Source organism: Trachypithecus francoisi, unplaced genomic scaffold, assembly GCF_009764315.1.
Source record: "Trachypithecus francoisi isolate TF-2019V2 unplaced genomic scaffold, Tfra_2.0 Contig01440, whole genome shotgun sequence".
In the NCBI taxonomy this organism is placed as follows: domain Eukaryota; kingdom Metazoa; phylum Chordata; class Mammalia; order Primates; family Cercopithecidae; genus Trachypithecus; species Trachypithecus francoisi.
This window is the reverse complement of record NW_022681431.1, coordinates 26,247,819-26,273,557: the sequence shown is the minus strand read 5'-3', so window position 1 is coordinate 26,273,557 and position 25,739 is coordinate 26,247,819. Positions and strand designations below refer to the sequence as shown.

Sequence of the window (25,739 nt, the reverse complement as noted above, 5' to 3'; positions counted from 1 at the left end):
TTTCCTGCAGAATGTGGCTGTGTTGCTAAGGAACCAGGATCTGAGAGCGAGCTGTTTGGTTTTCCGTTTAGAGGCGAGGTCCCGGGAGAAGGCTGCTCCCCGCGGTTGTGTGGTTGGGGTGTGGAGAGGAGCTGCTCATGGACCGCACGCCGACCTACTCGGCTGAAACTGGGGCGTTGGCTCCCTGCTGAACGCACCGGAGGGCAGCTTCGCTGACTTTGCGTCCCCTTTGCCAGACTGCCCTCGGCACAGCCGCCAGGCCGGCTTCCTGGGCAGCGGCCGGAGCGCGGGCGGCTGGGAGAGGGGGCGGTGAGCAGTTCCCGGCCCGGCCCTCCCCGCGGAGGCGGCCACGTCAGCGCGGCGTCGCTCAGGGCTCGCGGCCGGATGGGGAAGGCGGCGGCGGCGGTGGCCTTTGGGGCCGAAGTGGGCGTGCGGCTCGCGCTGTTCGCGGCCTTCCTGTAAGATCCACGGCCGGGTCCGGGCGGCCCCGCTTCCCAGGCAGGCAGGCAGGCGGCAGGGGGCGGCGGGCCGGGCAGTGGGGAAGCAGGGAGGAAGCCAGGCGACCTGCTCTGCGCTTCTTTGTTCCCCTCTAGGGTGACGGAGCTGCTCCCCCCGTTCCAGAGACTCATCCAGCCGGAGGAGATGTGGCTCTACCGGAACCCCTACGTGGAGGCGGAGTATTTCCCCACCAAGCCGATGTTTGTGCGTGGAGAAAGATCGTCCCTTTTCCCTCCCCGTAACCTGGCTTCCCGCGGGCACCTGTGCTTTTTCCTCCGTGGAGACGGCCTCTGTAGGGACCCACTGCCCACTCCGCTGCTATGCGCTGGGTTCCGCCTCCTAGGGCTCTAGTGTTTAAGATCCTGATTGAGAGAGGAGGATGTCCGAGCCTCTTTCAGCTGATACAACGTTTTCCCGGGCGCTCTGTGCCTCAGCTTGAGGTACCGGGGCCGAGCCGCACGGTCGCTGCTGTTCACTGGTGGCGCTGCCTGGCTCCCGGTTACGCGCACTCAGAGACCTTATGTTAGCGCTTAGTGGGTCCTGCTGTTTCACGTCCCTCTTTCCTGTACGAGCTACTTTAACCATGAGTGTGGCTTTTTTTTTTTTTTTAATTGTTTTTAACCTCTGACATTCTAATTCAGGTTATTGCATTTCTCTCTCCACTATCTCTGATCTTCCTGGTCAAATTTCTCAAGAAGGCAGACACAAGAGACAGCAGACAAGCCTGCCTGGGTGAGCACTAGTCCCTTCTGGCCGGTGTCTTCGTGCTGGAAACCTAGGAAGTCGTGGGGTTCAGCCACGGTGAGCCTGTGTGGAGGCCACTGAGTTGTGCATTCCTAAAGGAACTCCATCCCCGCGGGAGAGGAAAATAGCACTGCAGGGACTTGGTTATGCAGGCTACACCGCAGGCAGCCCTGTGCCTAAATGCACTGGGTTATTTGTACTTCAGAAATGTCTTTGGCCTAGTACAAAAGTTCTTGACTACAAAAGTGATCACTGAAGACCTTAATTATTTTTGTGCCCAGGTCTGGTTGGATTCTATCCATCTCAGAAACAGTACGGCTGCTGTCTTAATGAGGCTATGACCATGCCTTTCCTCCTAGACAGATCCTTCTAACTTACGGCTTTGCTTTGCAGCTGCCAGCCTTGCCCTGGCTCTGAATGGCGTCTTTACCAACACAATAAAGCTGATCGTAGGGAGGTAAGTGACGACAGCTAACTACCTCAGCGTCTGCTTCAGCCCTTACCCACCAGGACAGTGGTGGTGTCCACCACACGTCTTTCTCATTCTTTTCCCTTTATCTTCACTCTGATTTTTCTTTTCTCATTCAACGCTTACTCCCTTCCCCATACCTCAGCCCTCCAGGTGACACCTGGGCTCTTTTCTGCCCTGAACAGCATTTCCCATCAACGGCCACAGCAGAGTCGGTCAGTGTCCTCTTGAGCACCTCCTGAAGCTGCAGTGTCATTTGCTGTTTGCCCTAGAAAGTAATCATGTACTGGAGTGGGGTTTTTCCCCTAATTTAAATGCTGACCTTGGAAGTAAGACTTTTCTCTTAGTGTGGTGACTATACTAATCCAGTTACTTTATTTTGCCTGGGGCACTGTTTGACCAATAGTTAACAGGATTACTAATGTCTGCTACAACTGAAAAATAATTTCTGGAGTTAATGATTTACATTCCAACCATGCTTCTTGCTTCCAGGCCACGCCCAGATTTCTTCTACCGCTGCTTCCCTGATGGGCTAGCCCATTCTGACTTGATGTGTACAGGGGATAAGGACGTGGTGAATGAGGGCCGAAAGAGCTTCCCCAGTGGACATTCTTCCTGTATGACTATCATATGGACTCTACCCCTATGCTTGTTTTCATGTAATTGAATTTAACCTAGAAAGCTAGTAGGGATGGGAAAATCTGACTACTCTTGTTTCTAGAATTTGGAAACCCCACCCCCCCTTTGGAAACCCCGCTCCCCCCCCCCCCCCCCCCCCCCCCGCCCCACTTCTTTAGTAACTCCACAGTTTAGCAAATCTGAGCCTTGACTATCTGGGTAAATATTACAGAACAGAAAGAATTTACCTTTATGAGATTTGCACATTTAATTATTATTATATTATTTGCCTAGATCCTGCAGTCTTGTACTAGCAATAAAAATACCTTTAACGTAGAGTTTATATGTGTCAGGTGCTTTGAAGCATTTTCATTTACCTAATTATAGCTCACAATAATCCAGTGAGGTGGGGACTATTATTTTTATGAGTCCCATTTATAGATGAGGAAACTAAAGCATCAACAAGTTAATTCATATAGCTAGTATTCTGAAAACTATACTCTGATAAAACATGAACTTTGGGGCACTAAGTCCTTCATTTTTCTTTTTGTTTCCCTTTCCTTCACTATGATTTACACTGGAAGTATACACAAAAAAGGATTAAAACATCCTCATGGCCACGTGTGGTGGCTCATACCTGTAATCCCAGCAATTGGGAGGCCAAGGCATGCAGGTCACTTGAGGCCAGGAGTTCGAGACCAGGCTAACCAACATGGTGAAATCCCATCTCTACTAAAAATAAAAAAATTAGCCGTGCGTGGTGGCACACACATGTAGTCCCAGTTACTCAGGAGGCTGAGGCAGGAGAATCGCTTGAACCCGGATGGTGGAGGTTGCAGTGAGCCGAGATGGTGCCACTGCACTCCAGCCTGGACGACAGAGCAAGACTCTGTCTCAAAAATAAATAAATAAATTAAAACATACTCATGCTTCCTAGCCTCCTATGTGGAAATGAATGAGGTAGCTTCCTTTAAAAGACACACCACTTAAAAGTTTTTCTTGTTCCAGTTGCATTTGCTGGTCTGGCCTTTGCTTCCTTCTACCTGGCAGGGAAGTTACACTGCTTCACACCACAAGGCCGTGGGAAATCTTGGAGGTTCTGTGCCTTTCTGTTACCTCTACTTTTTGCAGCTGTGATTGCACTGTCCCGCACATGTGACTACAAGCATCACTGGCAAGGTAAGCAAAGTACTCAAGCCATGGAAGTTTGCGTATTTCACTCATTTTATTCCTAGCACCTAGCACAGAGGAGACGGTTACTAAATATCTGCTGAATGAACAAAATAATGAATATGGATGGTCTGGGTTCTATACTAAGAATATACATTTTAAATTATAGGAAAGAGAAGACAAAAAGAGTTTACCAAAGATATCCTAATTTTTCCATTATTTGAAGCATTGCAAGTTCAAGTTAAACTGCATCTACAGGAAATTTAAAATCTCAGAGTTCAATTTACTCTCTTAAAAATTAGGTTCTCATTGTCATAGGACTTTTGTTCAAAAATATAAGTAAAATTCAAGAAAACGTAAAATTATAATTAAATCAAACAAGTTTAAGCTGAATGCTATAGTAAGTAAAATATCCAAATTGTAGAACACCTGGCTGGGCGTGGTGGCCCACGCGTGTAATTCCAGCACTTTGGGAGACCGAGGCAGGCGGATCGCCTGAAGTCAGGAGTTCAAGACCAGCCTGGCCAACATATTGAAACCCCATCTCTACTAAAAATACAAAAACTGAGGCCAGGCGCAGTGGCTCACGCCTGTAATCCCAGCACTTTGGGAGGGTGAGGTGGGTGGATTACCTGAGGTCAGGAGTTCAAGACCAGCCTGACCAACAGAGTGAAATGCTATCTCTACTAAAAATACAAAATTAGCCGGGCGTGGTGGCACATGCCTTTCATCCCAGCTGCTTGGGAGGCTGAGGCAGGAGAATGGCTTGAACCTGGGAGGTAGAGGTTGTAGTGAGCCGACATTGCACCACTACACTCTAGCCTGGGCAATGAGAGCAAAACTCTTGTCTCAAAAATAAATAAATATATAAATAAAAATACAAAAATTAGCCAGGCATGGTGGCACATGCTTGTAGTCCCAGCTACTCAGAAGGCTGTGGCAGGAGAATCGCTGGAACCCAGGAGGTGGAGGTTGCAGTGAGCTGAGATCACGCCACTGCTCTCCAGTCTGGGTGACAGAGTGAGACTCTGTCTAAAAACAATAAAAAACTATAGAATACCTTCGGGCCGGGCGCGGTGGCTCAAGCCTGTAATCCCAGCACTTTGGGAGGCCGAGACGGGCGGATCACGAGGTCAGGAGATCGAGACCATCCTGGCTAACACGGTGAAACCCCGTCTCTACTAAAAATACAAAAAACTAGCCGGGCGAGGTGGCGGGCGCCTGTAGTCCCAGCTACACAGGAGGCTGAGGCAGGAGAATGGCGTAAACCCGGGAGGCGGAGCTTGCAGTGAGCTGAGATCCGGCCACTGCACTCCAGCCCGGGCGAAAGAGCAAGACTCCGTCTCAAAAAAAACAAAAACAAAAAAAAAAAAAAACAAAAAAAAACTATAGAATACCTTCAAAACCACAATTCCAAAAAAACGTTGGAAGTACTGTCCACACGTCCTCAGGAACCCTATTTTAAATAAACTAGTTTTCTGCAAAGAGAAGCAACTCTTTTTTTTTTTTTTTTTTTTGAGCGATTCTCCTGCCTCAGCCTCCTGAATAGCTGGGATTACAGGCATGCACCACCACGCCCGGCTAATTTTTGTATTTTTAGTAGAGACGGGGTTTCACTTGGTCAGGCTGGTCTCGATCTCCTGACTTCATGATCCGCCTACCTCGTCCTCTCAAAGTGCTGGGATTATAGGTGTAAGCCACTGCGCCCGGCGAGAAGCAACTCTTAAAATACTTTATTCCTTCCTCTAGGACCCTTTAAATGGTGAAAATGGGTAGATGAATAGCAGTAAGTGGACCTTTGTTACTCTTCTGAGTTAGAAAAATTCTAATTTAGTACACTCAGAACAAAGCTTATTTTACTTACTTAAGATGTGTTTTGATTTGGTATTCAGAGCAACCTGACAATGATAATCCTGTAACTATGATAAAATTGAGAATAAAAATATTTTATTTAGAAACCATAAATCTGGAATTGAGGTTACTTTAAGCCCCACAGTAGAGTATCCTGGAGGGCCAGGTCCTCTATGCTACATGTGTTTGAAATAGGATTTGGGAGCCTAATATTAAGAGAAGACCTTGTTTCCACTCTCTTCAGATGTACTAGTTGGATCCATGATTGGAATGACATTTGCCTATGTCTGCTATCGGCAGTATTATCCTCCTTTGACGGATGCAGAATGCCATAAACCATTTCAAGACAAACTTGCACTTTCCACTGCACAGAAGCAGCCTGGGGATTCTTATTGTTTTGATATTTAAAAATTGAATCTGGCTGGGCATGGTGGCTCATGCCTGTAATCACAACACTTTGGGAGGCCGAGGAGGCTGGATCACCTGAGGTCAGGAGTTCAGGACCAGCATGGCCAACATGGTGAAACCCTGTCTCTACTAAAAATACAAAAATTAGCCAGGAGTGGCGATGTGCCTGTAATCCCAGCTACTCGGGAGGCTGAGGTGGGAGAATTGCTTGAACCTGGGAGGCGGAGGTTCCAGTGAGCCAAGATCTTGCCACTGCACTCCAGCCCAGGCAATAGAGCAAGACCCCTCCCCCCCCCCCAAAAAAATTGAATCTACCTTAATGGAAAACAGGTGAACTAGCCCTCCTAACTGGACCATGCACAAGACAAGAAATTCTGGCCTTTTTTTCCTCTTCCAAGGTGCAAGTGAGGACATAGGCCACACTGTATTCTGCCTCCAAATGATGACACACTTTTGTCCCTGCTCACACAGATCTATCTTGAGGAGTTACGGTTCTTTCTTTTCTACTACTGTATGCCATACATTCTAGTAAAAGGATCTTTCAAAGGTGTCCAACACCTTATAAATCTGGTCTATCAGATTGATATCCGAAGATCTACAGTGTTTTTACATTTAATTTAAATGCCATTCTTAGAAGGATCTTGTCACAAAGAAGCCTTTATATAGCCCCATCTTATCTCAGAAGCTAATTATCAGAACTTAATTTCCATTTCGTATAGCTCAAGATCTTAAAATCTAGGGCATGGCCAACTAAATGACTTTGATTCTGTTTACCTTCTCTGATGACAATTCCATCAAGCCTTAAATAGGAAAATGTCGAATCTGGGGTAATTTATCACTTTTGTGCACGTCTTATCTGAGTCCAGCCATCTGGTACTACTGTATACATTTTGAACACCATGGGCATAAACAATTTGTTGAATTACTAAGTGAACACAATAATAAAGAAGAAAATGGTCAGGAGTGTGGTTTCAGCACTACTAACAGATGACTGTTTCGACCTCATTTGACCATAACTGTACTCGTGAGCTTCCTTCCTTCCATTCATGACTGAAGATCTGCTCAAATGCACCAACACTGCCAAGTGACTAAGGCAGAAAAGAAAAATGACAGGTATCATCATCTGAAGGACAGATGAATCTTTTTCTGCCTCTTCTTCACAATGGGATATAAGGAACAATTATAGGATGTCATCAGAACTGATGCCATAGGACCTACAGCTCCCTTTCTCTTTATTGTGATTGTACTTTAAATATGACCTTGTCTTTTATGTGTATCTTCCTATATTTTCAATGTATCTTTTTCCTTCAGTAAACCTGATATTCAAATAAAATGGTAAATGTGTCCTTTTTTAAATATTTAAATTACATTAAGGGGCTGGAACTTTAGTAAAGCAAAACACTGAATTCCCTATCCGCCATAAGTGATTCAACTGCTGTTATCTATAGTACTGGCTAATATTTACAAATACCAGAGGGAAGTCTCTTATAATTGCCATGCTTTAAATTCTGAACTTAAATTCTGCCTATGACAATGAAAATACCAATCAACGGGAAAGAATTTACATATTAGTTCTTTGCCCAAAACTTATTTTTTTGTTTTAGTAATACATAAAGGCAGAGAAAATCGTGACTGTACTGATTTTCTTGACTTTGTGACGGGTGAGTCCAGGTAAAAGTAGGCCACTAGTCAGTATGGTTCCATTTTAGTATTTACTAAAGTTTTAAATATAATCACGTAAAAAACATTTCATAAGTGCAAAATATCAGAAATCTAATCAGTGCTATTAATCTTTCCATGCAAACAATCTCTTTTGCTGAGATAAGTGATACTAGTTCTGCAGCTGGGAATATGTACAAAATGATGCTGTACCAGAGTTTAAAAATAGGCTTGGTCTAGAGATGGCACATGATACAAATGAAGCAGTGCAAATAATATATGACTAAATACAGGATTTCAATCAAGCTTATTATCCTGGGAATATACAGCTATAATACCATGAATAGACAAGATATAAAGTTCTTTCACAGTTACCCACCCTTCACCACTAGGAAAGAAACATTCCTTAATACAAAGAGTAGTTTATCTGGCTATCCAGGGCTATGCTGTCCATCTTTGGTTACAGGGACTCCCTCTGCTTATCCTTTGGTTTACTCTTAAACAGCACCTATTCTGCCAATAGGAAGAGTAAACATAAATTTGAAGACCACAACTTGACAAAAGCTTCCCCTTAATATACGGTGAATACTTAATTCTCAATAACTCAGAGTTTATATACTTTTAAAAAAATAAAGTATTCCATATATCTGAAAGTTAGTGGCATACTTAGCATTAGGCTACAAGGAGATGACAAAGAAAGGCATGCGTGACCTATACCCCAACCTTACCTCTACAGTCTCCACGGTGACAGTAATTACCTTTCATTTTCCTTTTCTCTCCAGAAAGGGATAAAGATCACTGCTGTCTAAGGAATGGCTTAGTAAATATTAAATGCCAGTGGCTTTGGAAACCATAACATTTATTAAAAAATTTATAAACAATAAACCACAGCTCGCCTGCCTTTGCCACTCTATAAACAGGCCTGTGGAATCTGAGAGCAAGTATAAAGGGCACGGTGGCTCAAGCCTGTAATCCCAGCACTTTGGGAGGCCGAGACGGGCGGATCACGAGGTCAGGAGATCGAGACCATCCTGGCGAACACTGTGAAACCCCGTCTCTACTAAAAAATACAAAAAACTAGCCGGGCGAGGTGGCGGGCGTCTGTAGTCCCAGCTACTCGGGAGGCTGAGGCAGGAGAATGGCGTGAACCCGGGAGGCGGAGCTTGCACTGAGCTGAGATCCGGCCACTGCACTCCAGCCCCGGCGACAGAGCAAGACTCCGTCTCAAAAAAAAAAAAAAAAAAAAAAAAGGACTATCATAAAGAGAACTACAAAGACAGTGACAAACTCTGACCAATGAAGAAGAAAGATCTACAGCAAAGTAGTGAAAAGATGCCTTCACAAAATTAGTGTGCAGTCACTTGTGTTCTTAGAAGTAAACCTCACTTCATATGTTCCAGACTCGGCTGACACTGACTCTGCAATAGCTGTTTCTTGGACCCTACAGAAATAAGTTTTTCTTTCAGAACAAGTTAAACATTTCCCCCTAGCCAAACCTACCTGCCCAACCAATGCTGCCCATGCCAAGAGCCTTTTAAATATGCTTTGCGGATTATGGATGCCTAAGAAGGAAAGAGGATACACAATACTACCTTAGCCCAAGTAGAAATGGCAGGTGACAAATTCTGTTTCACCATAAAGGCACCACTAAAAGATTTTATTTAGAACCTCAGCAGCCTGTGCAGGCTACGTAATTTCAGGTTCATCAGCTTTTACAACTACTTTCAACATAAGAATAGAAGCTATTAGCAAATAACTTCTATCAAATATAAAAGGGAGGCCTAGGATATACAACATCTTTGCTTTATAAAGATGCACCTAACATGAACTAACTTGTCAACTTTAGACTCTTACAGCAGCTCAAACAGTTGCAAAAACAATGAACATTAGTGATTTCTGGCAATAAGTCTGTCAGTCAGTTCTAAGAGAGTAAACAACACTTTTTTAAAGCTACATTTTAGTCTTTCTTCATATACTACACATAAGAAAGAAATGCAGGTTAAAAAATAAATCACCCAAAAGTCTTTTTCATATCCACTGAGACTTAGCCTTCAGTTCAATACAAACAAGAGATAAGTGTACTCCAAAATGCCTTCTAAATCTCAAGAATCTGTTTCCAAACTAGAACACTTTCTAAAGATAAGCAGTAAGTTCCTTAAAAACATGTCTACGCCACCCAAAACAAATCAAACCCAAAATAGGCTATACACCATGTCAAGTACTAATCAATAAAGTGTGGCACCTACAAACTATCATCAAAGAATTAAAGACACAAACCACCCCCAGCTATGAAGAAAAAATGGCAAGTGTTTATATGAAGCCAGTGGTTAAAAGTAATAAGGCCTTTTGCTTTTCCATTCATTTCCAAAGAGGAAGATTATCTTCCAAAGACCACAGTGGTGAGTAAGTGGCAGGCAACATGCAGGAAATGACGCAGCTGAGGAGAGGAAAACTGCAGCAACAAACAGGTGGATTTTCTGGGGAAGGATTCCCTCAATGTCCGTCTAGGGAAGAAAGTAGGAGAAGAGCTGCAGTCACAACTGGAAGGCAACCACAGAGAATGCGAGAGTCGAATATACAGACTTTGTTATTTCACATCTAAAAGGCTGAGTAATTTAAATCTCAGGATGGGTGGTTGGTTATTAAAATCATAACTGTTGCCACAGTAATTCTTAGTAACAGAACCATTAAGACTCTGAGTTTAGATCCTAAAAAATGACAGGTGTCATTGGACAAAATCTCTAGCAAAACAGACATACACTAATCTTCCTCTAAATGGGCTACTGTGTTTTTTTCCCCATAAATTTCTACCAATCCCTCTAAAAATGAATAACAGCCTAGATCCTGGTGATAGACAATAGCAAGTATATTTACAAAGAGCTTGAGGCTCCATCGCTCATTATAACATGTTAATATGTAAGAATTACACTACATACATGACATTTTAAAACTTACATTAAGCAGGCATAGATGGGTCATTTTTACTGTAAAGGCTGATCAAGGAAGATACCCTGGGTTTGGTAGATCTCTTTGAGGACCAGCAATACTGTATCTTCAGACTCCCTATAAAGAAAAAAATTATATTGAGAAAAAGAACTAACATTTGTGCCAAATGTTTTACATATATTATCTCATTTAATCCATACAACCATTTTGCAAGTTTATTTTTCACTTCTGCAAAGAAATGAGATTCAGAGGTAATGTAATTGGCAGTGGTTTGGAAGGTGACCTAGCAAAGAACTCTGGCATTAAATCTAGTAATATAAAGAAGCTAGTAAGAGAGGCCGGGTGTGGTGGCTCACGCCTGTAATCCTAACACTCTGGGAGGCTGAGGTGAACAAGTCACTATAGGTCTGGAGTTTGAGCCAGCCTGGCCAACATGGTGAAACCCCGTCTCCACTAAAAATACAAAAACTAGGGCCAGGCACGGTGGCTCACGCCTGTAATCCCAGCATTTTGGGAGGCCGAGGTGGACGGATCACGAGGCCAGGAGTTCGAGACCAACCTGGCCAATATGGTGAAACCCCATCTCTACTAAAAATACAAAAATTAGCAGGGTGTGGTGGTACACACCTGTAGTCCCAGCTACTGGGAGACTGAGGTAGAAAAATCGCTTGAACCTGGGAGGCGGAGGTTGCAGTGAGCCGAGATCACGCCACTGCACTCTAGCCTGGGCGATAGGCGAGACACCCTCTAAAAAAAAAAAAAACTAGCCAGGTATGGCAACACGTGCCTATAGTCCCAGCTATTCATGAGGCTGAGGCAGGAGAATTGCTTGAACCCAGGAGGCGAAGGTTGCAGTGAGCCGAAGGTTGCAGAGAGCCATTGCACTTCATCCTGGGCCACAGAGTGAGACTACATCTCAAAAAAACAAACAAACAAACAAAAAGGCCAGTAAGAAATAACCAAGAATTGTTCCTTTTCCACAGAGATCATTCTAGAGACACTACTGAAGAGTTGTCCAGTTGGTCACCTTAATTTTTAAAATATTATGCACTTTTTGGAAAAGGTAATACAATCATAAGCTTCCAAATTCCAAAAATATAATAAAGTAATGAAGTCTCCCTCCCACCTTTGTTCCTCAACCACCACCAGTTCCCATCTTCTGACAACCAGTGTTATCAATTTCTCATGCATTTTCCAGATATTATTCTATGTATGCACAAGCAATTACTTATATCCACAGTTCATAACGAAATTTGATTTAAAACGATTAACATTCATGAGGGACTGCCTTAAGGATATAAGGCTCTAACAACATTCTTCTAGATCTGTGGTTCAACATTTATTGAGTCATGCATCCTTTTGAGAATCTAATGAAATTATGGATTTCTCCCCAGAAAGGATCACATTGCAACCACAATTATAAATGTGTATTTCATTGGATTCAGACTTCCCTCATCTCCCGCAAACTCATAGACACAGACCCCAGCTTAAGAAATTCCTGTGTCTGGCTGGACGCAGTGGCTCACGCCTGTAATCCCAGCTCTCAGGGAGGCAGAGGCGGGAGGATAGCTTGAGCCCAGGAGTTCAAGACCTGCCTGGGTAATATAACGAGACCCCGTTCTCCACAAAAAGGAAAAAAAAAAAAAAAAAAAAAGATGAAATTCCTATATCAAGTGGGAATTAGCTCTATCAGATATTAAAATAGTACATAAATAAGCAAATCAATAAATAAGAAGTTGAGAAATAGTCCCATTTATGTATAGGAATTTATGTGGCCATGCACGGTGGCTCACACCTATAATCCTAACATTCTGGGAGGTTGAGGCAGGCGGATCACCTGAGGTCAGGAGTTCGAGACCAGCCTGGCCAACATAGTGAAACCCCATCTCTACCAAAAATACAAAAATTAGCTGGGCATGGTGGCGCATGCCTATAGTCCTAGCTACTCAAGAAGCTGAGGCAGGAACATCATTTGAACCCAGAAGGCAGAGGATGCAGTGAGCCAAGATCATACTACTGCACTTCAGCCTGGGCGACACAGCAAGACTCTGTCTCAGAAAAAAAAACAAAGAATTTAATTAAGTTAGAATCTCAAATCTATTAATAGTGTTGAGACATGTGGGGAAAAAAGGACCTGAATCTGAATCAGATTTATATGTAAAAATGAGATGATAAAATATTAGAATAGCCAGGCATGGTCAGGAGGCCAAGGAAAGAGGATTGCTTGAGCCCAGGAATTTAAGAGCCTAGTGCACTAAGATCATGCCTGTGAAAAGCCACTGCATTCCAGCCTGGGCAATATAGCAAGATCCTGTTTCTTAAAAAAAGAAAAAATACATATATATATATGAATATACTGTGTTGGCTGAGTGCAGTGGCGCATGCCTACAATCCCAGCACTTTGGGAGGCCGAGGTGGGTGGATCGCTTGAGGTCAGGAGTTTGAGACCAGCCTGACCAACATGGTGAAACCCTGTCTCTACTAAAAAGACAAAATTAGCCAAGTGTGGTGGTGCACACCCATAATCCTGGCTACTTGGGAGGCTGAGGCAGGAGAATCACTTGAACCTGGGAGGCAGAGGTTGCAATGAGCCAAGATCACACCACTGCACTCCAGCCTGGGCGACAGGGTGAGACTCTATCTCAAAAAACAAAAACAAACAAACAAAAAAAAACTGTGGTAAGACTTTTTTTGGAAAGTAAGGAAGATCTTTCTATGACACAAATTCCAGAAACTAAAAAGCAAATGTCAACACATTTGATTACATAAAAATAAAAATTTTGACCGGACACAGTGGCTCACGCCTATAATCCCCACATTTTGGGAGGCAGGTGCAGGTGGATCACCTGAGGTCCGGAGTTCAAGATCAGCCTGGCCAACATGGTGAAACCCCATCTCTACTAACAATACAAAATTTTAGCTAGGCAGGGTGGTGCATGCCTGTAATCCCAGCTACTCAGGAAGCTGAGGTACAAGAATCGCTTGAACCTGGGAGGCGGAGGTTGCAGTGAGCCAAGATCATACCACAGCACTCCAGCCTGGGTGACAAGAGTGAGACTCCTTCTCAAAAAAAAAAAAAAAAAAGTTGTTGGCCAGATATGGTGGCTTACACCTGTAATCCCAACACTTTGGGAAGCCAAGTGGGAGGATCACTGGAGCCTAGGAGTTCAAGACTAGCCTGGGCAGCATGGCAAAACCCCACTTCCACAAAAAAATTTAAAAAATGAGCTGGGCATGGTGGTACACAACTGTGGTCCTAGCTACTCCCAGCTGCTCGGGAGGCTGAGATGGGAGGATGGCATGAGTCCAAGGTCGAGGCTGCAGTGAGCTATAATCATACCACTGCACCGGGCTCGGTGGCTCAAGCCTGTAATCCCAGCACTTTGGGAGGCCGAGACGGGCGGATCACGAGGTCAGGAGATCGAGACCATCCTGGCTAACATGGTGAAACCCCGTCTCTACAAAAAAACACAAAAAACTAGCCGGGCGAGGTGGCGGGCGCCTGTAGTCCCATCTACTCCGGAGGCTGAGGCGGGAGAATGGCGTAAACCCGGGAGGTGGAGCTTGCAGTGAGCTGAGATCTGGCCACGGCACTCCAGCCCCAGCGACAAAGCAAGACTCCATCTCAAAATAATAATAATAATAATAATAATAATAATAATAATAATAATCACACCACTGCACTCCAGCCTGGGTGATAGAGGGAGACTCTCTCACAAAAAAAAAAAAAAAAATTCTGATGCAGAGCAAATGAAACTCTCAAACACTGCTGATGGAGATGTAAACTGCTGGTGGCAAAACAGTTCGGCAGTTTCTTTTAAAGATACACTTCCAGGCCGGGCGCGGTGGCTCAAGCCTGTAATCCCAGCACTTTGGGAGGCCGAGACGGGTGGATCACGAGGTCAGGAGATCGAGACCATCCTGGTCTACACGGGTGAAACCCCGACTCTACTAAAAAATAAAAAAAACTAGCGGGCGCCTGTAGTCCCAGCTACTCGGGAGGCGGAGGCAGGAGAATGGCGTAAACCCGGGAGGCGGAGCTTGCAGTGAGCCGAGATCGCGCCACTGCACTCCAGCCTGGGCGACAGAGCTAGACTCCGTCTCAAAAAAAAAAAAAAAAAAAGATACACTTCCATGTAGCATCCACCCATTCCATTCCTATTTACCCAAGAATATGTGCAGGTCAAGTCTTACAGAACATTCCTAGCAGCTTTATTTGTTAATAGCCCAAAACTGGAAAGTATCCAAATATTCATCAACAGGTAAATGGATAAACTGTGATATATCAATATAATGGAATACTATTCAGCAATAAAAAGGAACAAACTATTGATACACACAACATGGATTACGTCTATAATCCCAGCAACTTGGGGGGCCAAAGCAAGAGGACTGCTTGAGGCCAGGAGTTTGACACCAGCGGGGGTAACATAGTGAGACCCCATCTCTACGAAAATAAATTAAAAAAAAAAAATTAGGCCCAGTGGCACATGCCTGCAGTCCCAGCTTCTCAGGAAGCTGAGATGGGAAGATCCCTTGAGCCTAAGAGGATCCCTTGAGCCCATAGATCTAGGCAATAGTGAGCCATGATTGTGTCACTGCACTCCAGCCTGGATGACAGAACAAAACTCTGTCTCAAAAAAAAAAAAAAAAAAAAAAAAGAGCTAAATGCCAAACAACAAAAGTATATACCGTAGGATTCCAAATACAAGTCATAAGCAAACTACAGTGCCAGATCAGTGGCTCCCTGGAAATTAGGAGGAGTGGGGAAAAGAAGGGATTACAAAAGGCACAAGGAAACTTTTGAGAGTGATGAATATGTTAAGTTGATTGTAGTGACGGCTTCACAGGCGTATACATGTCAAAACTCATCAAATGTGTATTCTTTTAATATGTGCAGTATATTGTACATTTTTCACCCAACAAATTGGCAAAGATTTTAAATTATTAAAACTGTTGGAAAAGCTGTGGAGAAACACACACTTTCATACATTATTGCTGGGACTATAAAAAGGTACAACCTCTTATTTGGCAATATTTATCAAATTTTATAAATGTATATACCCTTTATGGCATTGATTCCAATTTGAAGTATTTTACATTACAGATATACTCATGAGTAGGTAAAATGACACGAACAAGGTGTGTGCAAAAGAAAAGGAAAGCTGGAAGTCCAAGAGTAGAGGATGGCTTAAATAAATTATGGTGTATTTAGACAATGGAAGACTATGTAGCTAAAAAAAATGAGGAAACTACATATAATAGGTTAAAAAATGCCAAGATACACTAGTAGAAAAAACAAGGCACAGCACATTGTCTTTCATATGACACTATTTATATTTTTAAAAGAAGGGAAAGAATATATTCACATACATATATTTATTATGGAGGCATAAAATGGATGGCTAGAAGACATTTTACATTAGTTGTATATGGGGAAGAAACTAGTTGCAAGGAACAAAATTAAAAAGAAGCTTTTCATTATTTTTCTTTCTTTGAATTTCAAACCATATGAATGTGCTGCCCACACAGAAATATTAAAAGAAGTCTTCTTTCTTTTCTATCAAGCCAGATCACCAGAGATCATTCTTAGCATTATTTTAGTCCCTTACAAGATTGCTTTTAATGAACTGCACTTTGATTTTATGTCATGGCCTCTACTGTATTTATTACATACAAATGATAGCGATTGCATCAGATAATTCTTTATCAGAATTCAAGAGAAAAATTCTTCTTAGGACCTTTGAGCTTGTTTTTTTTTTTTTGAGATGCAGTCTCACTCTGTCACCCAGGCTGGAGTGCAGTAGCACGATCTCGCCTCACTGCAACCTCTGCCTCCCAGGTTCAAGCAATTCTCCTGTCTCAGCCTCCCTAATAGCTGGGACTACAGGCATGCACCACCACACCTGGCTAATTGTATCTTTGGCAGAGACGGGATTTCGCTATGTTGGCCACTTTCATTTTTAAATGGTCTGAGCTTTCGTTTCTAAAACACTTATCTCTGACCCACCTTCTTTTCCTTGCTTTATTTTTATGAAAACTTCTTCAGAGATTAATTTGTATTCTTTTATACTATTCTTTTTTTCAGACATGGTCTCACTCTGTCACCCAGGCTAGGGTGCAGTGGCACCATCATGGCTCACTGCAGCCTTCAACTCCTGGCCTCAAGCAATCCTCCTTCCTCAGCCTCCCAAAGTGCTGGGATTATAGACATGAGCCACCATATCCGGCCTGAATTTCAATAAGCACATTAATCCATTCTACAATCCATCAGGTAACCAATTATATTTAATAATAATTCTTCCCAGGCGTGGTGGCTGATGCCTGTAATTCCAGCACTTTGGGAGGTGGAGACGGATTGATTGCTTGAAGTTTGAGACCAGCCTGGGCAACACGGCGAAACCTTGTCTCTACAAAAATTAGCTGGGCATGGTGGTGCACAACGGTCATCCTACTTATTAGGGAGACTGAGGTGGGAGGATCACTTGAGCCCAGGAGGTCAAGGCTGCAGTGAACCATGAGCATGCCACTGCACTCCAGCCTGAGTGACACAGCAAGACCCTGTCTCAAATAATAAAATAAAATAATAATTAATTCTGTCATAGCTACTATAAATGCTTTCAAATGTGTTTGCTATAATATAGCAACAGTAATATTATTTGTTCCAGTTCATTCATGTGCACCTAAATGGCCAAAAGACACATTTTTAACATGAAGCTAATTGAACTTATGGTTGTTGGCATCATTAGCCTCATCCATGTTCTACCCAGCTGCAAAATAAAGTAACAGTGTGTTTAAACCAGATTCTTGAAATTACATGAAATGACATGATTGTGCTTGTGCTGTCTAAATGAGAAGTCATTTTAATCCCAAAGGTACACAGGTCTTCTTTTTTGAAACAGGGTCTTGCTCTGTCACCCAGGCTAAAGTGTAGTGGTATGATCATGGCTCACTGTGGCCTCAAACTCCTGGGCTCAAGTGAGCCTCCTGCCTCAGCCTCCCAAGTAACTGGGACTATAAGTGCATACCACCATGCCCAGCTAATTTAGTTTTTGTAGAGATGAGGTCTTGCTATGTTGCCCAGGCCGGTCTCAAACTCCTGAACTCAAGCAATCGTCCCACCCTGGCCTCCCAAAGTGCTGAGATTATAAGCCTGAGCCAATGCACCTGGCCTATCCTTTTTCTACATCTATCAAATATCTATGAAACAGGTAAACAAACAAAACAAACAAAAACAAACAACATTTACCAGTAGCATAGATGGCTTTGTAAAGCAAATAAATACTCATTAAAACTTTCAATAGGCTTCTCCTGTAGCACATAGTCAATGCGCTGGCCTCCATTCAGCATCCCCACATTGATAGGCGGGACTTCTTCTTTAACTGCCACAGAGGTCTCTTCTGTGTTAACATCTGGATATGGAAGAACCATAATAAGAATCTAAAACCTTTGGCCTTCAGGGTTATCCTGTTAACTTCTCCTCACACTCCAAGTTTACCACAGAATGAGCTACTCTCTGTTCAAAGAGCTCTCTCCCATCTTCCTTCTCTCAATCTCCTTCAAGCTCCTTCTCAGGTCACAGTAATTTTGTCCAATTCCCATTTTTGCTTTTGCGCAACACATCTCATTACCTATACCATTGATAGCTAGGTCATTTGCCTTGGGTTTATACTAAATGCAAGCAGGAATAGAGCTCTTTAGAAGTTGAAAACTAAAGCAAAATAATGTAATATTAACTATGAAATTAAATGTGAAATTAAATTAACTATGAAAAACGCCACACCATGGCATCCCTCTTATCTGGCAGCTGGTCAACGTGTACAGTGTCACTGACCACTAGGCTTCTCTGAAGTTGATTCAGGTTCTGCTTCAGTTTCTTCTGCCGTTTCTGAAACTTGTAAGGCAGGGTATGGAGCTCTGGTAAAAGACTTCCAGGCCATCCGCAGCGAACCTAGCAAGTTGTTCTTAAGGTCCATACTCATCCTGGTCAAGCCCTCTCTCAGTTCTGAAACATATAAACAAAGAACATTAAATGACTTACAAAGAGTTTAGGGTCCAACACAGCTGAACAGAGTGAATGATGCCCTTTGCACTGGCCAAAAGGTCTAGAATTATCAAGTTCTATGCTCAGACTTACCTAAGTGCATCCGCTTCCTGCCTTTATGATGTGGGATCAGCATTGGCTCAAATTCCACTCCTGGGACCACCATTGGTTCAATCCTATAGGCCACAGGATCAAACTACATAGAAAAAACAAGAGCTACATTTACCTCTGCTGAGCACAGCCTGGAAACTATGTAACTTGTTTTTTGTTTTGTTTTGTTTTTTTTGAGATGAGGTCTCCCTCTGTCACCCAGGCTGGAGTGCAGTGGTGCAATCATGGCTGAGGTGCACTCCAGCCTGGGTGACAGAGCAAGACCCTGTTTCAAAAAAAAAAAAAAAAAAATCAATACCCTGAGGTAGCCTTCAACTCCTGGGCTCAAGCAGTCCTCCTGCCTCAAACTCCCAAAGTGCTGGGATTACAGGCATGAGCCACCATGCACAACCAGAACTATATATCTTAAGCAAGAATAATCATAAGTTCATTAAAAAAAATGTACAGCTCTGTTCCATCACTTCCAAATCAATACTATTATAAGTGGTCTCATTGCTAGAGAATGGAATAGGAAAAAAAAAATCAACACAACAGAAAATCCTATGTTAACAATAAGCTCTGTTATTTAGGTAAAACCACAATAGCTATACAATGCTTACAGGGTGATAAATATTGAAGAAACCTTTGCATGTTGGAAATCTGTAGTTGGGATCAATTCTTTTTAGTCCTCGGACAGTAAGGAACATTCCAATGGGAGATCCAAAGGCAAAGAATATTTCTGGTTTATAGATGAGCCGGGGATATTTCACAGACACCTCAAAGGAGGAAAATAAAAGCATCTCTCATTAATAACAAAAGTTACATCTGTTTCTACCATATGAATAGCAGGTGGTAAAATGATCAAAGAGAATTAGTTACCTGCCCAATGCCAACATCCAGATAATCACCATTTCTAGTATTACTGCTACTGCAGAACTCAGATTCTTTGGGGATGTTTGCCCCTGAAGCAGGCTGCAGGGTTGGTCTATTAATACCCTAAAGAATAAAAAATAGTTATGTGGAGAAACTGGGCATGGCAGCATGCACCTGCAGTCCCAGCTACTCAGGACCCTGAGGTAGGTAGGAGGATTGTTTAAGCCCACGAGTACAAGTCCAACCTGGGCAACATAGTCTCTATTTAAAAAAAAAAAAATTATGGGGAGCTACTATATAGTAAAAGTATAGTCAAAGGATTATATAGTTTTCTACTGGTTTGAAAGGACCCTTAGGAAAGTTCTGAAATGGCAGCCAAAAATTCTAGGAAGATTTCCTCAGATAACAAGATTAAATTATTGCCTTAAATTGTTAATTGACATTCTTACATGCTCTAAAATGATGAAAGTCATACATAGCCATTTCAGCAGCAGTTGAAACTTTAGGCAACAATCATAAGAGAAAACAATAGCAGGGTACTATGGGAAGATAATGCTGAGGACTGCTAGAGTTCTATGAAGTGCTGTGCCTCTATAATCAAGTAGGATGTCAATGGGCTGGGCCAAGAACTGAGTCTTTAAAAAGAACTGAGCCACCTGCTAAAAAGTTGGAAAAGAACTACTGGCCGGGCATGGTGGCTCATGCCTGTAATCCCAGCACTTTGGCAGGCTGAGATGGGCGGATCACTTGAGGTCAGGAGCTCAAGACCAGCCTGGCCAACATGGTGAAACCCCATACTAAAAATACAAAAATTAGCTGGGTATGGTGTCGCACACCTGTAATCCCAGCTACTTGGGAGGCTGAAGCAGAAGAATCACTTGAAGCCAGGAGGCGGACGTTGCAAGTGAGCCAAGATCGTGCAACGAGCGAGACTCCGTCTCAAAAATAAATAAATAAATAAAAAATAAAGAAAAGAAAAGAACTAACTAATAAGACATGGAGAGAAATTCAGTGACCAGAGAACTGAATGTGGAAGTACTGTTACAACATAGGTAAACCTTGAGAACATTATGCTAAGTGAAAGAAGCCAGTCACATGGCTCAAAGGGTCACATATTGTATGATTCCATTTATATGGAATGTCCAAAATAAGCAAATCTGTAGAAACAGAAAGTAGATTAGTGGTTGACTCTAACTAGTGGTTGACTCCCTGGGGGCAGGGAGCAATGGGGAGTGACAGCAAATAGGTATGGGGTTTCCCCAAAGAAGAATGGAAATGTGCTGAAATTGGATAGTGGTAATGGTTACAAAACTCTATGAATATACTAAAAACCATTAAATTGTAAACTTTAAAAGGGTGAATTTTATGGTATGTGATGTGAGTTATATATTGGTAAAGCTCTCATGAAAAGAAAAAAAGCAAAAAAATAAATAAATAAATGGAAGGAGAATTCCAGAGGAAAGAAGACTTCTGAAGCTAATGACACTTTTAAGGATGTAAAAAAAGACAGGCCAGGAGCGGTGATTCATGTCTGTAATCCCAGCACTTTGGGAGGCTGAGGCAGGTGGGTCACCTGAGGTCAGGAGTTCAAGACCAGCCTGGCCAACATAGTGAAACCCCATCTCTACTAAAAATACAAAAAGTTAGCTGGGCATGGTAGTACACACCTGGAATCCCAGCTACTGAAGAGGATGAAGCAGGAGAATCGCTTGAACCCAGGAGGTGGAGGTTGCAGTGAGCCGAGATCACCCACTGTACTCCACCCCAGGCAACAGAGCGAGATTTCATTTCAAGAGAAAAAAAAAAAAGAAAAAGAAAAGGATGTAAAAAAGAAAATGTGTTTAATTTCTAGAAAGAGAGCCAAAGATCGGCCAGGCAGAGGTGGCGGGCACCTGTAGTCCCAGCTACTCAGGAGGCTGAGGCAAGAGAATCACTTGAACCTGGGAGGCGGAGGTTGCAATGAGCTGGCATCACACCACTGCACTCCAGCCTCAGTGACAGAGCAAGATTCCATCTCAAAAAAAAAAAAAAAGAAAAAGAAAAAAAAAAAGAGTCAAAGATTGATTACCAAAAAACTGCTTGAGGCCGGGCGCGGTGGCTCAAACCTGTAATCCCAGCACTTTGGGAGGCCGAGACGGGCGGATCACGAGGTCAGGAGATCGAGACCATCCTGGCTAACACGGTGAAACCCCGTCTCTACTAAAAATACAAAAACTAGCCGGGCGAGGTGGCGGGCGCCTGTAGTCCCAGCTACTCGGGAGGCTGAGGCAGGAGAATGGCGGGAACCCGGGAGGCGGAGCTTGCAGTGAGCTGAGATCTGGCCACTGCACTCCAGTCCGGGCGACAGAGCGAGACTCCGTCTCAAAAAAAAAAAAAAGAAAACTGCTTGACTTCCCAGAATAAACATCCCACAAAACACAAGGATACACTATGGATATCAAAGAACTGCTTAGTCCAACAAGCTGTATTAGGCACATACCGTTGAGTTTTTTCTGGTACTGAAATAGTTTAATATCTTCTTCCTTGGTCCTAAAGGAATTCCCATTTCCTGAAGATCTCGGTCTGTACATAAAGCCTATGCACAGAAAACCAAGTCTTTCTTATTTGTAGACAAAATAAAATCAATCCTGTCCCCTAAGAGGATTAAGACCTAGGCACTCTGTTGCTGCCTGTCTCTCTAGGTAAAACATCATATAATAACTTCCAGAAAAAAGGACCTGTTTTATTCATGAAACACCCTAAAAAAGAATAGAAAATATCAATACTTATAATATCAATGTTACAATAATACAGACAACATTGTGTTATTGTAAAAAAAAAAAAAAAAAAAACCAGAGAAGTTCGGTATCTAAGGACTTCAGGACATAAATATCTTCCTTGATTTCTATACTGACTTAGATGTCACATGCCTGAGAAGGATTATACTCCTGCTCATGAATGCAAGCATTGAGAACATACAGCAAACACACAAGTACGCAACAGACTAACAATCAAGATCTCAAGTGTCACTCATCTTTTTTTTTGTTTTTGTGACGGAGTCTTGCTCTGTCGCTCAGGCTGGAGTGCAGTGGCGCGATCTTGGCGCACTGCAACCTCCACCTCCTAGGTTCAAGCAATTTTCCTGCCTCAGCCTCCCAAGTAGCTTGGATTACAAGTGCCTGCCACCAGGCCTAGCTAATTTCTTGGTATTTTTAGTACAGACGGAGTTTCACCATGTTGACCAGGCTGGTCTCGAACTCCTGACCTCGTGATCTGCCCACCCCAGCCTCCCAAAGTGCTGGGATTACAGGTGTGAGCCACCATACCCGGCCAACTGTCACTCATTAGGGAAGCCTTCCTGCACCTTCTGAGACTAGGTTAATTCTTACAACACGGTGTACTTTCCCTACGTAGTTCTTATTGTAATTGAAATGATGTGTGTGATTATTTAATATATGTCTTCCCCAGTAAACTATAAACACTATGAGGTCAGGGATCATATGTCTTATTTACCAGTCTATCCGGTACTTGGTATAGTAAGCATTTTCTAAATATCTGTTAAATGAGCGAATGTATCACAAACCAAAAAAAGGCCAAACAAAAGTGGAAAAAACAAAAAACAAATAAACAAGCTGGCTGGGCACCATGGTTCACACATATAATTCCAGCACTTTGGGAGGCAAAGGTGGGTGGATCATGGGGTCAGCAATTCCAGACCAGCCTGGCCAAGAGACCAGCTTGGCCAACATGGTGAAACCCCGTCTCTACTAAAAATACAAAAATTAGCCAGACATGGTGGCGGGCACCTGTAATCCCAGCTACTCAGGAGGCTGAGGCAGAAGAACTGCTTGAACCCAGAAGACAGAGGTTGCAGTGAGCTGTAGATCACACCATTGAACTCCAGCCTGGGCAAGAGTGAGATTCCAACTCAAAAAATAAATAAATAAAAAATAAACAAGCAAATAACAGTAGAGCTCTTGAAAGTACAACAGAAAATTAGAGTTGGAATAGCTAACGGTTATTTATTTGTTTGTTCTTGCACTCATGTTTTCTATGAGCCGTACTGGTTAGTCTGCTCCACTGCTCTATGAATATCAATATGGCCATCTGAACTTTGAACTTCAAACAGGCAAAGGTCACTTGATATGATAAAAAGCAAATAAATAATGCTAAGGAACATTAATGATAAAGTATTTATGACTAAAAAGTATCTAAAGGGTATGTGCTTAGTAAACATGATAAACAATAAAAATACTGAGAATGACTTGGCATAAAGTTTTAAAAGATTATTTTTACCAGAGCTTCCTTATCTACTTTCTCCTTCTCAAAGATATCAAAGAATTCAGAGAGCTGAAGTTTCTTCAAATCTTCCTCTAGTGTAGGTGTATCTCCTTGATCCATTACAATATTTAGCGAATCCTAAAAATTAAATTATAAAGCTCACATTCTCAAAATTCATTTAGTTTCCTTTATACTAGTTTGCAGTAAAGAAATACACAGATTTCCACAGCAATGTATCTTAACTTTAACAAATTGTCATTTATGCAAGATATAAATTAAGAGGTTCCAAGGTTTTGCAACTTCAATTGAAAATATGTTTTTAAAGAAATGAGTAAAATATTCATCATCATTAACAAACATTTGCTGAATTTTAAGGGAGCTTGGTGCTTAAGAAATTAGGAAAATGGTGCTTAAGAAATAAAACAGTCTAGGCTGGGCATGGTGGCTCACGCCTGTAATCCCAGCACTTTGGGAGGCCGAGGTGGGCAGATCACAAGGTCAGGAGTTCAAGACCAGCCTGACCAACATGGTGAAAACCCAACTCTACTAAAGATACAAAAATTAGCTGGGTGTGGTAGCGTGTGCCTGTAATCCCAGCTACTGGGGAGGCTGAGGCAGGAGAATCATTTCAACCCTGGAGGCAGAGGTTGCAGTGAGCCAAGATTGTGCCACTGCATTCCAGCCTGAGCGACAGAGCGAGACTATCTCAAAAAAAAAAAAAAAAAAAAAAAAGAAATAGAAATAAAACAGTCTAAGACAGGCCGGGCGTGGTGGCTCAAGCCTGTAATCCCAGCACTTTGGGAGGCCGAGACGGGTGGATCACGAGGTCAGGAGGTCGAGACCATCCTGGCTGACACAGTGAAACCTCGTCTCTACTAAAAAAAATACAAAAACTAGCCGGGCAAGGTGGCGGGCGCCTGTAGTCCCAGCTACTCGGGAGGCTGAGGCAGGAGAATGGCGTAAATCCGGGAGGCGGAGCTTGCAGTGAGCTGAGATCCGGCCACTGCACTCCAGCCCAGGCAACAGAGCAAGACTCCGCCTCAAAAAAAAAAAACAAAACACAGTCTAAGACAAAAGCTCTGCTCTGGAATAACTCATGGTCCAACAGGAGAAATAGGTACCAAATCAATCCTATAGATGATACATGGTTATAGGAATTTTTACTAAAAATGTTTAAACATCAAGTTCCCCAATACTTTCGAACAGAGTTTCTATAAATCATATCAATTTGTAGCCAATTCATTCATTTGTTCACATGCAAACTTCATTTAGCTCAATGATTCCGTAACTCAGCAGTGCATATTTTTGAGACGGAGTCTCACTCTGTCACCCAGGCTGCAGTACAGTGGCACCGTCTCTCCTCACTGCAACCTCCACCTCCCAGGTTCAAGTGATTTTCCTGCCTCAGCCTCCCAAGTAGCTGGGATTACAGGCACACACCACCATGCCCAGCTAATTTTTGTATTTTTAGTACAGATGGGGTTTCACCATGTTGGCCAAGTTGGTCTTGAACTCCTGACCTAAGGTGATCCACCAGCCTCAGCCTCCCAAAGTGCTGGGATTACAGGCATGAGCCACCGCACTCGACCAGCAGTGCATGTTCACAAAAGAAAATAAGATAGACTAAACAATTATTATTTGTAGAAGCATATTATTATCTTGCTTCTATCATCCAAGAATGACAGAGATAATTAAAAGTCTGTTAAAACGGAAGTAAGTGTAAACATAATGTCATGACATGAAACTAAACTCAGCTAAAAACAAAAAATAAGTCTAAAATCTATAAATCCTTACTAAAGAAAACTACAAGAAAACCTAGCTGAACATCTAAATTACCTTTTCACTGTCAATATCCCCCAAAGAATCTTTCTGATTTGTTAGGATATCAAACAATATAAGCGAACCTATAAGTAAAATAGAAGAAGGGACAATTTCTAAGCATTAGCACTAAATGGCTGTCTGTTATACAAAAAAAGTCATAAGCCAATTACACATGTAAGCAAATCCACACAGCAAGGAGTCTTTCTTTCCAATTTACCACCACCCTTCCAACCCCTTCCAAATTTCTTGATCAGAGACCACTTCTGGACCTCTGCTTCAAAAACAGGT

At 42.7% G+C, this 25,739-nt stretch overlaps 2 protein-coding genes across 16 annotated transcripts in view; one reads left to right on the top strand and one right to left on the bottom strand.

Annotated features, from left to right (window-relative positions):
* Positions 1 to 322: 322 nt before the first annotated feature.
* Positions 323 to 7,091, top strand: PLPP5 (phospholipid phosphatase 5). Of its 11 annotated transcripts, none has more exons than XM_033231409.1 (8): positions 323 to 458; positions 594 to 702; positions 1,197 to 1,230; positions 1,636 to 1,699; positions 1,897 to 1,926; positions 2,204 to 2,370; positions 3,338 to 3,508; positions 5,595 to 7,091. In XM_033231409.1, exons 1-8 carry the CDS (start codon positions 385 to 387, stop codon positions 5,756 to 5,758), a joined length of 813 nt encoding a protein of 270 aa, XP_033087300.1. In that variant the 5' UTR covers positions 323 to 384; the 3' UTR covers positions 5,759 to 7,091. The 11 variants fall into 11 exon arrangements, 10 of the variants coding, with proteins under 10 accessions (XP_033087300.1, XP_033087290.1, XP_033087280.1 ...); XM_033231399.1 differs by having other exon boundaries at positions 1,194 to 1,230; XM_033231389.1 differs by having other exon boundaries at positions 1,140 to 1,230; positions 2,204 to 2,328.
* Positions 1,052 to 25,739, bottom strand: part of DDHD2 (DDHD domain containing 2) — a 39,441-nt gene continuing 14,753 nt past the window's right edge. For 3 of the 5 annotated variants that reach the window (XM_033231308.1, XM_033231289.1, XM_033231316.1), the window contains 10 exons: positions 25,467 to 25,534; positions 23,646 to 23,768; positions 21,850 to 21,945; positions 19,377 to 19,493; positions 19,118 to 19,273; positions 18,501 to 18,603; positions 18,198 to 18,368; positions 17,613 to 17,775; positions 10,373 to 10,480; positions 9,044 to 9,921 (listed from right to left, as the gene is read on the bottom strand). In XM_033231308.1, coding sequence (XP_033087199.1) covers positions 10,399 to 10,480; positions 17,613 to 17,775; positions 18,198 to 18,368; positions 18,501 to 18,603; positions 19,118 to 19,273; positions 19,377 to 19,493; positions 21,850 to 21,945; positions 23,646 to 23,768; positions 25,467 to 25,534 — 1,079 coding nt within the window. In that variant the 3' untranslated portion in view covers positions 9,044 to 9,921; positions 10,373 to 10,398. Of the gene's footprint in view, positions 1,980 to 9,043; positions 9,958 to 10,372; positions 10,481 to 17,612; positions 17,776 to 18,197; positions 18,369 to 18,500; positions 18,604 to 19,117; positions 19,274 to 19,376; positions 19,494 to 21,849; positions 21,946 to 23,645; positions 23,769 to 25,466; positions 25,535 to 25,739 lie in introns of those variants that run through there. The other 2 variants (XM_033231295.1, XM_033231302.1) reach the window with 2 other exon arrangements.

Coding starts and splice junctions, on each gene's coding strand:
- PLPP5 (XM_033231369.1), top strand. CDS start 385: ATGGGGAAGGCGGCGGCGGCGGTGGCCTTTGGGGCCGAAGTGGGCGTG. Junction 459..593: donor GCGCTGTTCGCGGCCTTCCT/GTAAGATCCACG, acceptor GTTCCCCTCTAG/GGTGACGGAGCTGCTCCCCC. Junction 1,927..2,203: donor CAACGGCCACAGCAGAGTCG/GTCAGTGTCCTC, acceptor TCTTGCTTCCAG/GCCACGCCCAGATTTCTTCT.